Source organism: Polistes dominula, unplaced genomic scaffold (genome assembly GCF_049000335.1).
Source record: "Polistes dominula isolate Pdom_NZ unplaced genomic scaffold, Pdom_raw_medaka contig_24, whole genome shotgun sequence".
Lineage (NCBI taxonomy): Eukaryota > Metazoa > Arthropoda > Insecta > Hymenoptera > Vespidae > Polistes > Polistes dominula.
Window position 1 is genome coordinate 4362746 of NW_028301150.1, and position 12394 is coordinate 4375139.

General features: G+C 29.3%; 1 protein-coding gene across 1 annotated transcript; it reads right to left on the bottom strand.

Annotated features, from left to right (window-relative positions):
• Positions 1-292: 292 nt before the first annotated feature.
• On the bottom strand, positions 293-12142 carry LOC107065523 (uncharacterized). The gene is given in 11 exon segments (XM_015319290.2): positions 293-4178; positions 4180-7241; positions 7346-7525; positions 7629-7899; positions 8007-8272; positions 8360-8679; positions 8771-9225; positions 9287-9668; positions 9756-9957; positions 10052-10183; positions 11669-12142. Coding segments are annotated over 11 exon segments (6516 nt in total). The 5' UTR covers positions 11939-12142; the 3' UTR covers positions 293-3202.
• Positions 12143-12394: the final 252 nt, after the last annotated feature.

Consider the following 12394-nt stretch of genomic DNA (forward strand, 5'->3'; position numbering starts at 1 on the left):
TTTTTCTTTCACTTTTTATTCATGCAATTATTTGGAATCTATTTTAAACAAGAAGTTTTTACAGACGTTGTTGCAATTCTTCGTAAAAGAAGTTATCAAAGTTTTCAACAAATTTGGATATATGAAGAACATTAAACAAATAAAGTTTTGCAGCAGGTTGGTATCGGTAAGGGTTGGTCTCTGTAAGGCTTTATTTAGGTACTAAAAGATCATTTGAAAAATTATTTTTTGAAATAGATAAATATTCATTTTGTTGATAAAAAATTCGAAAAGAAAAGTCACAAATGGAATATATGTTTCTATAAAATTTGTTTTTATTGTTCAGTACGTACTTAATTCATAAAATATTTCTTAATTGTTCTGGGACACTTTGTGTAGATGATTCTACAATCTATTTGTAAAAATCTGTCCAATTTTCTAATGTATTCTTTTTTAATATTTTTCTTCGACGATAATTATGTAAAGTCTTGGCATTTGGACAAATCTTTGTCTTCTTTCTTAATCCACCAATTGCAATAATATATTCGGAAGTTACTTAATTAAATATTAATTAAATATCTAAAATTGCAATGACTTTTCGTAGATGCCCCCTAATTGAGCTCAAATTTGTATTATTCTAACTCATATTACAGACCATCACATTGTTAACTATTATCTCATACTTATTATTATTATTATTATTATTATTATTATTATTATTATTATTATTATTATTATTATTATAACTATTATACTATTATTTATACATGGCTTCGAATATATTATGCGTATGCGTGTATGTATGTACCTGTGTATATGTATGTGTACTTATATCACAATATACAATTTTTTCAAGTTTTTAAATTAAGTTCAGATAAATATGTATAGTAGTAACTTAAAAATGACGGAATATTATCATATCACTTGATAATAATTATGAAATCGATTAGTATTCTTTTCATTATCATTATAATTATAATTTCCTAATTATTTTATATATATATATATATGTATTTATCATATGTATACATATATATAAATGTATATGTATATGCATGCATGTAGATATAAATATACATATATATATATAAATATATAAGTTTATTAAGAAATATCATAGTACACAATTTAAATTTCTTAGGTAAATATTTTCTGAGAGTTTTTGATATACTACAAAGGATACATATCTACAAAAGATTATATTATAGATATATATTAGTTTCTGTTCATAGATATTTCATAATAAATCGTAAGATTGTTTTATTATCCTTTTATTTTAATTATTACTAGAGATGTAGATGTAGATGTATATATATATATATATATATATACCTTTCCTTTATTTTTAAATCATGTCAAATCGAACTTTGACAAATGGATCGGCAATTTATTTATTTATTTATTTATTTATTTATTTATGTATGTAATTTTTATATTTTTGTACAGTAAAAAATAATATTTCATGATACACAATATTTTTTGTTGTCATTATTTGTTTACAAATTTTGGAATTCATTTAACTGATGGTTCTGTAAAATATGTATTACATGTTATAAGGACAAGTATGAAATATATAAAAAAAAATATTTTTACACACACACTTTCTCTGTCTCATTCTAAAACGAAAAAATTAATAAATGAAAAAATATACATTGATAGTAATATTAATAGTAATGATAATAATATTAAAAATAAGAATAAGAATAAGAATTAAAATGAACATATTATTTAATTTGTCAAATATTAAATAATATTGAAAACATATGTATATATATATATATCAACCGACTGCTATTGAATCATAAATTTGGTAAAATTAGGAAAATAAAACTACAAACTATTAATTTATTAAATAAATGAACAAATAATAATGATGATAATGATATTAATTTATACCTTGAACTGTGCTTGTTAAAATGATAATATTTTAAAACGTTAATAGAGCAACTGAAATTAAGTATAGACTGAAAAAAAATATATAAGAGAAACAAAAATAAGAAAAAATAAAGTATAAATTGAATACGTACGAGAGACAGAGAGGGGAAAAAACGAAAAGAAAAACAAAAAAAAGGAATAAAAAAGAAATGAAAAATTAATTTTTTATGAATAAGAACGCACATATAGATAAACGAATAATATTAAAAAAGAAGAAAAAAGAAAATATAATTAATATATCTAATACTAATGTACGTAATACAAAGAAACGAATAACGCGTGCCAATTGTGCTTACTCCTACTCCTTCGAATGCACATATGTAATTTCAATATATACAATTAGCAGTAAAATTGAAATTAATCGTTTTGACATATCCTCGTGGTCGCGTTTTCATTCAGATAAATTAAAATACATCGATCATGTTTATGAACTATGATTATTATATAAGTAATTACTAATAAAAATAATAATAATAATAATAGTAATAATAATAATAATAATAATAATAATAATAATAATAATAATTGATTAATAGATCACTTAGAAATTATTTTGGAATGAAAATCAAAGACGAATAATAATTAAACATATAATATCAGTGCACGTTTCAAGTGTTAAGATAATACGCGATATTTTTTTGTTTTTCGTTTCGATTAAAAGAATATTAGTGAAAAATATTTTGTTATCAAATCATTTAAAGAATATCTGAGAAATCATTATTTTTTTTTTTTTTTTGAGGCCCACCTATGTGTGTCTAATAGATATTCATATCTATTATACGTGTACTCGTACGCAAATGATATAAAATTTATCTATATCCAAAATGATAATTAACGTAATTTTGCTATAAAATCCAACTTTTATCAATTATTCGCCATTACTATTACATATAGATATATATATATATAGATATATATCTATATAATATATATATATTATAATCGATTAAAATTAGATTTTGGAAGCTTGCAGTTTTTCTAAGGCATATATACCTTCTGTTTACACATATATACATATATACATATATATGTATGTAAACACGATATATCCATGCAAGTGTTATTCGGTATAGTGATATATCGTACATTATATTTTCTATATGAAAATTCTATAAAAAATTAGTCAAAAGCTAGAAATATTTGTACTTATTACTACTACTGTACACAATGCATTCATTTCTCCACTTTTCTTCAAGGTACGTACGACATTATTTTAAACACGACCGCCTCACATCTATGGACCCACATCGATATATCTTTTATCTTACACTCAAGTTTTGTTACAGACTTATACGTTAAATTGTTCGCTTTTGGCACTCATACAATGTTCTTTTGTATCAGTTATTTCGATACCTTCCATGCTATCCTCCTCGTCATTGTCAGATTCTTCTTGAGTGAACGACATATTATGAATATCGTCAGAATTTCCTTCCTGCTGTACTATCCCGTAATCTTCCATTTCGTACTCATTCGTTTCTTCATAAATAAACGCTGTTGCACCTGCGTTGCAATCCTCGTTTCCTATAGTTAATACGCTTGGTTGAATTAAAATTTGATTACCATCGGAATCATTAGTTACCATTAAAACAGCTCCATTTAGATCATGAATTTGTACGTTAGTATCTCTAGTTTCGTCATACTTCATCTCTTCGTCTATATTTTCTTCATAAGTATCCATCTCAGAATCATTGATAATATCCAATTTTTCGTATTCATTTTCATTATTACAATCTATGTTTTGTTCATCTACATCCATTTGCTCATCTATTTCCATTTGTCCATCCTCATTGGTCGACATACTATTATCTTCATCGTTATCTTCGTCGTTATCCATATTTTCAAAATCTTCGCATCTATATTCAATACCAATATTCATCTTTTCGTTAACAGGATCTTCATAATAATTTATAGGATTGGCCATCGATGACATAGTATTTCTTTCAACATCGTTACAATTTTCAGGTGATTCGCATATTTCCAATGTTTTAACGTTATTCATTGTTACCATTGGATTAACCTTGTGTCTCATGTCACTTATTAGATTATTACGCTGTACAGATTCCTGTTCTAATAAAGGCATTATTGGACTCAAAACAGGTGGACCGTCATCTTCATCTGAAAAATCTATTTGACTTCTTTTTCCTTCCTTCTTTACGTGAAAATTGCTCAAATTAGCGCCGTTTAAGGATTCACTTAAATTCAAATTTTGTTCTTCATTTTTATTTATTTCCTGGCATTTTCTTATAGTTTCAGGACTCCTCAATTTGATTTTTTAAACTTTCTTCTTCATCTTTATTTTTTTTCATATCTTCGTTGTGTATCATGAAACGATTCATATCATTTAAATTTTGATTTTTAATCGTCCCTGCATTTTCCAAATTGGTATCCTCATTTTCAGTATTTACAGTTCTGTCATTAGATTTAGATCTAGCTTCAAAATCATTTTCTCTTTCCGCTTCCTCTCCATTGCTCGTACTATTATTACTGCCACTGTCCAAACTTCTAGAATGCTCTGAATTTTCACTATTAGTGTATTCCTGAGTAGCACCATCTTCTTCCGATAAGAAATCAAAATATTCTTCTACTTCATCCATTTCTTCTGCTTCATCCATTTCTTCTGCTTCATCCACTTCTTCTGCTTCATCCACTTCTTCTGCTTCATCCACTTCTTCTACTTCATCCTCTTCTTCTACTTCATCCACTTCTTCAACTTCTTCTACGTCTTCTACGTCTTCTACTTCATCCACTTCTTCTACTTCTTCTATTTCATCCACTTCTTCTACTTCATCTACTTCTTCGACGGCCGAAGTCTCATCACCTATCAAGCTACCTTTTTCTTCGTTATCATTTTTTATATTATCTTCAGAATTACTTCTCGTCGATTCAATGTTCTTCTGACATATTAGTAGATGCTCGGAAAATTTACTCTCATTTTCAAAACCTTCTTGGCATTTTTGACACCAGAATTTTTCAACTTTATTAATATGAACGCTCATATGTAAAAATAGTTTACTTCTAGCATTGTGATATCTGCCACAAGTTTTACATGTGAAATTATTTCCTTCGCAAGTTAATATCGCTTCATGCGTAGCCTTTAAATGGTCGGATAAGTCTTCATAAGATTGGCATAATTTTAAACAAACACCACAGGTTACTGCCGCTTGTGGCTTATGGAAACGAATAAGATGTTGCCAAAGATGTTTCTTAGCGGGCCATGGTTTTCCGCAAACTTCACAAGTACATTCGGTATTTGTTGATTCATCATACACTTTCCGAGAATCTTTTCTCGAACATTTAGTTCCGGGTGGTTTCACATGCGACAATGGCATAAGTTTTGGTACTGGTTTCTGCGCTGATAATTGTAAATTTATATCTTCAAATAAACTAAATTCTGGAATGTTCAAATTTGTTTCGTTCATAAACGACGAAGCTTCTTCCTTCTTTATCTGATTATTATTTTTTAAATGAGTTTCTAAAATAGACGTAGATGCAATATTTTGCATGTTAAATTCACTATGATATACATTATTATGATGCCAAAATAAATTGTGAGAAGAAAAGTGTTTTTTACAATATACGCATTCGAAATTCTTTCGACTTCTCACTTTTCGTTTACCATCATTATTTTTCTTTCTAACCATATCCATTGGATTAGTATTGTGAACATTTTCATAATGTTTCGCTAATGTTTCATATTTAAGGAACATTTCTGGACACATCTCGCAATCAAAGGTATCATTTAATGATCTTTTTCCTTTAGAATTATTTAAATCATTCTCGCACAAATCATCGTCAAAATCGATATCATCTGGTTCTTCTTTAACAATAATATCCACTGGCACATCCATACGGCCTTCTAATAAAGCTACATGATTTTTAGAAATATTATGAACGCGTTCATAGTGATCTTTGATATCTTCATCGGTTATAAAAACGGCTAAACAATGTTTACATGGTGTAAATACCTTTCCATGACATTTATTTGTATGATCAAAAGCTTTCCATTTGGATGCATATTGTTTTCCACATACGTGGCATGTATTTGGCTTGGATAAAACATTTTTATGTTTTTCTTCGACATGTTTCTTCAAATCTTTAGGATCTTTCATAGGTATCAAACAGACTCCACAAGAGACTCCTATTTCATTTCGATGTAATGATAGTACGTGCATTTTTAATTTAAGTTTATTCTCTACTGTATCTCCACAGTAATCACAAACATTTAGGCTCACGTGAAATCTATGTTCTTTTTTATGAGACTCTAAATCTTCTTTAGTTCGGAATAGTTTATTACAACTAATGCAAGTCAAATCTGGATGGTTCATATGATTGATACGATTATGAGTCATAATTCCCAATTTCGAAGTAACAGTTACCTCACATAAATGACAAGTATAATCGCTATGATGATTTTCAATATGCTTTCGTAGACTCGCACGATCTTTGAATATTCTTTCACAAGCGCGACAACGAGTCAATAATGCTCCTGGATCCTTCCGATAGTTCTGACAAGCTTTCATATGACGTCTAAGTAAATATCTTTTATAAAATCCCTTATTACATTTCTCACAATAATGTAAACCCACTTCTTCTCCATTAGAAGATTTGAAATTTACTGAATTCTTATTATCCTTTGTAACTTCTACCTCATACCTATGAATTTTAGCGATATGTCCTGCTAAATGGTCTTTAGACGCACTCGTTTTGAAACAATAAGGACACGTTATATCTACGTGACCTTTATGTACTCTATTTACATGTTTCCATAAATGAGACGTTCTGCCGTAATATTTGTTACAAAGATCGCACGGAAATAGACGATGCACAATACGTCTGTGATTGCATAAACTTTCCAAATCTGGAAATTTCATTTCTTCACAAGTTTCACATACTAAATCCGTCGTTTCCGGTGGTGCACTATGCCCATATTCTAACGATTCGTTCAAGTTAGAATTAATACTGTTGTTATATATATCATATTTCTTTCTATGAATAGTTCTATGTTTTAACATTTTAGATTTGTTGGCGTAAGGTCTTCCACATATATCACAACTAAAATCAGCATTTGTCAATGGCCAATGCACATTTCTCACATGCGTTTGAAGAACACAACAATTTTTAAATATTTTCAGACAAATACCACATATAAACGGTACTGTTGCATGATGAACTCCCATCGCATGCTTCCAATAATCTACTCGAGAGTTCCATAATTTTCCACAAATTTCACAGGTATTTGGAAAAATGCCTTGCATATTATGATGACTTATGTGATCATTGCGTAATGTTTTGGTAGCAAATATTTTTCCGCAACCTTCCTCCTCGCACTGCAAATCAAAAATTAAAGAAACAATTGTTTTTTAAATAAGAAATCTTTTATTATTTTATTTTGTGTGCACATGCAAAATATTAATTTTTAGTTTAAACGTACCCTGATAGATGGTTCATCGCTATGCTCCTTATTGACATGTAACCAACGTTCCCATTTACTACGATGTGAGTTACCACAAAGCTCACAGACATAAAATAAATGACATTGTGCCTTATTATTACCGGTACCATTCATATTTCCTGAATTCCCATTACCAATGTCCTCACTCATTTGCTCGTTCTAATAAAAAATACGTAAAATTAGATTTTTTCATTTTAGATATTATATAAACTTAAATAATTTAGTAATACATATTTCTAAAAAACAAATAAATAAATAAAACCTTATGAGCATTCCTCAAGTGTCTTATAAGATGGTCTTCATTTGGAAATGATTTATAACATATATGGCAGTCTACTTTTTCTCCCTCATCTCCATCGTATTCCAAAATATTTTCATTTGCTTCATTACTATTTAACGTTTCGTTATAATAATTACTATTTAATTGTACATAATTTGCGGGATCACATTTAGAATTAATATTATGAATCGAGACATGGGTAATTAACTTTTTTCGTGAATCGTGTTGTCTTCCACATATTGTGCAGCTATACCTAATATAATTAATTAATGTAAAAGAAAATAATAATTAGTATTCTTCATAGATAATAATATATATTTGTGATATACGATAAATTTATTATGAAATGAAACAAAATACCTTCTTTGCTCAGATACAAGCAATTTTGATCCTCCATGAAATGTATTAACATGATTTGTAAGTTGCTTATTGTCGGAACATATTTTCAAACAGATTCCACAAGCAAAAGCAGCAAATTCTTTGTGCGTCGCACGGATATGTAACCACAATGATGCTCTATCATTAAAATCCCGTGAACATAATTCACATACAAAAACAGTCTCTATATCAAGCGAATTTTCAGGGATATTTCTATTTGGATTTTCATCTTCGTTTTCTATATTTATCTGGATGGAAGAAAAAAGTAAACACATAAGCATCTAGCAATATTAAAAAGTTTCTATATTAGTCAAATATGTCTCAAAGTTACTTACTTCTGAAGGCGAAACTAACTCCGAAGTTTCCATCGTATCTTTTTGATCAGATACAAGTATCGGCCTCTGATTACTCCATGGTTTCGTAAGAACAATTTGTTTTAAACATACATTATTATCTATAAGAAGATCTGGATCAACCCCATGCATTGCCAAAATATGATTCCTGAACAATGATTTTGAAACAAATTCTTCTCTACAGAATAAACATATAAAAGGTTTATCGGCTTCATGCGTAGTCTCGTGTTTTTTAAAATCTTCTACAGATGTAAAACATTTAGAGCACATATCACAGTACCACTTCTGAATTTCACCATCCTCTGAAATATTCAATAATATTTTATGATTAAAATTAAGCATTAAATATTATTCAAAGTAAATTAAACAAGAAAAAAAGTATTGATTAATTACCCATTTTCATTATCTTAGGTGGAGTAATTTCTCCATCTGGAGCACTTCTTTTCATCCCTTTAATCAACGCTTGTTTCAATATCGTAAGTTGTGGATTTTTCGCTAATTTTTCTTCCGCATTTTTAAATCCCTTATTTTCATCATCTGTATCCCAACTCGATACATCCGAAGTATCAATCTCCAGTTCTTTCATATTTGTTCTTCCGCTTGGAATATCAGATTGTACTTCAGTTGAATGTTTCGCACAAAGTTGACTATGACTATTTAAGTCAGCTATACTTGTAAACATTTTTGAACATGTTTTACAATAATATTTCGATTTTGAACGATAAAGAGGATTTAATAATTTGGTTGATTTCGATGCTCCTTCGTGTCGAGATTTAACATGTTCTTCCAAGTTCATTCTAGTTGAATAAATACGTGAACAATACCCACATGTAACAGCAGGATGTCCTCTAAATTAGAATTACGTAAATATCTAATATATATATATACATTTTAAAAAAATATACTCACTTATGCGTTGTAGATACATGTCCCCATCGATGTTTGGCCGTTGAATAAGATTTGTTACAGAGATCACATTGGTAAGGCCTTTTATAAGAAGTATGATCATCGGTGATAACCTTCTGACCAATAACGTTGCCCGCGCCTGTATGAATTCTCGCATGAAGGGACAAGTGTCCTTTGGAACTAAATGCTTTGGTACACAACGAACAAACATACACTTCATGTTGCTCCAACGTATGTTGAAATACTGTAGAATTTTGCATTGCAGCAGGGATATTTTTGGAATTAGTTTCTTCGTTATCTTCAGTTATCATAGGAGGCATTTCTAAGAAATCGCTAGGATTAGTTTCCATATCCAATTCAAATTCATCTACATCAAACGCTTCCTCTGTTATTAAAGAAACAAATGAATAATTAGAAGAAAATATGATACAAATATTAAATATATCTTTGTAATAAAATAAATTATATGTACCTTCATCTGGGACACCATTTTCAAGATATTCTTCTATTTCGTGATCCGCTTCACTAATGCAATTTAATCTTGGCGGTGTACCTAGAGCTGCATTCGGATTAACTATTGGTGCTTCTGGTATTATTATTGGTATGTTCTTTTTTTCTTTTAGGAATTGTACATTACTGCACTGCGTATAGTTATTTAAATCTTTGTCAGATGTCTGCAATGTAAACAAATTTATAATAAATATTCTATTCACATTATTTCTTTCTATAAGATATTATATATTATACATAAAACAAATAAAAACTTACTTCGCTTGGAGGTAAATGTCTTTCTAATATTGCCACAGCATTGACGCATGCTGTCCTAAAGTCATAAAAATTCTCCAGGTTGAAAATGCAACGTCTGCATACGGTCTTTGGGAGATTATCATTTTCTGTAATCTAAAAGAAAATAGAAAAATTAAAAAAAATTAAAAAGAAGAAAAGAAATGGTAAAATTAATTGCAACATATGAAATTTACTTAATGCATTAAATCTATTTACTATATATTTCTAAATAAGTTTACATCTCATATAATTGTACTTTAAAAATAATGCAAATAAATACATAAATAAAATTGAAGAAAAGTATATGAAAAAGCCTAAGAAAGTAAATTCATTGCTAATAATATTTGTAAAAATAGAGAAACCTTTTTTCTTTTTGATAATTAAATTAAAACAACATGTTTAAAAAAAATATCAATTAATAAGGAGATAAACGTAAATATTAAATTAATAATTCATAGAAATATTGCGATTAAAAAGAGAAAAATATTTAAAAAAAAAAATAAATAAAAGATTGATCAATTCTTCTAGAAAATTGTTTAATTTTTGTACACTTTGAACTCTCTTGAAATTTTCCCTAAGTGACCTTGGGATTTCTCTTCAAGTGACCTTAGGACTTTTCTCTAAATGACTCAGAAAGAATAAGGGAAACTAAAACTCTGATAAATAAAAGAATCAAATACAATACTAAAAAAGAAAAAGAAAATAGAATGGAAAATGTTATTACAGTCAAATCTTTTGATTTTTTTTTTTAAGAAAAGAAAAATAGAAACCCCATGAGTTCCCACCCGTCGTTCATTGTATTAAATTGTTCTTGTCGTCATTTCTACAGGACTATGTCGCAGTCTATTATACTTTTTCATGAGATAGAAATAAAGAGGAAGAGAGGATTTAAAAAAAAAGGGAAAGCGTTTAAAATTTTTCTTTTAATGTCTTATCCTTGAACAAACCTATAGGTACTTAAATGAATAGGTAGAAGATTTTCTAGGTAAAGAAAAGGTTTTATTAAAAAACACATGTTGCTAGAAGTAACTATTGAAAGAAAATAAAGAAAGAATGCATTTAACTTATTGTTAAATGCATAGTACACGTGCTCGACACGTGTTTTCTAAAACTTTTATGAAATCCCTTAGAAAATTTTTAAACTTTTTATAGAGAAAGTAAGAAAAATGTGACCTTAACCTGAGAGAAAACTAAAGAATATGTAGTACAAAATTTATAGAAAATGAAAAAAAAAAAGGAGAATATATATAAAATATTTAAAAACATTCCAAAACTGACAATAAATATAAAAAAAGAAATATTAAAACACGAAAAAGAAATTACATGAACAAGAGAAACAGAGAGAGAAAGAGAGTGTAGAAAATCTATACAAAATTCTTAAACTAACAATAAGTATATAAAAAAGATTTATAAAATGACAAAAAAATTACAAGGGTGAGAGGGTGAAGTATATAAGAGAGAGAGAGAGAGAGAGAGAGAGAAAGAAAGAAAGAAAGAGAGAGAGAGAGTGAGAGAGTGAGAGAGAGAGCCAAACGCAATCTACTAGAAAAATATATACAATTGAATAAATATGTAAAAACGAAAAAAAAAGATATTCACCGTGAATGGCAAACAAGCTTGAATTTTCTCGATGAATTGTCGATTTCTGCCCTCCTGACCGAAAATATCCATCATAACAGCGTCGTGAGATGCACACAATCGGCACAGTCCATGATAACTTTGTCTAGACTCCATCTTTATCGTTGTCATCCTTGTCTTCGTCGACGTTGTCGTCATCGCCGTCGTCTTCGTCTTCTTCTTCGCCGTTTTCGTCTTCGTCTTCGTTGTTGTCGTCGTCGTCGTCGTCGTCGTCGTCGTCGTTGCAAACATTCTCTTTTTCGTTAACACTATTCTTCAATGTTGTTGTTATTGTTGTTGTTGAAGTCGTCGTCGTCGCAATACAAAATATAGCAGAAGATGTGATAACTGCAATGAGGAATGATGACCGCGACGATGATGGTGTAAGCGAAGAAAACGCAGTTTGTCGTGACGCTGTTTTTTCAAAGTTTTCCTCTTGGCCTTCGACTGCGTACATCTATCGAAAGATGAGGTAAGCACTAACTCCCGAGGTATAACGCTCAGCGGATGAGAGACTAATGCGACGTGCTCTTACCCAAGAAACACGACGACGGTGACGAACCCAAGGGAGGGGAGAGGAGGGGAGAGAAGGGAAGTAGGAAGGACAGGAACAGGGGAGGGGAAGAAAGGAAACGAAGGTTTAACAGACCTTAGGTTCGGTGCAAAGTCCCTGGGAGAAGAAAAGGTAGAAAAGAACACAGGGGGGAA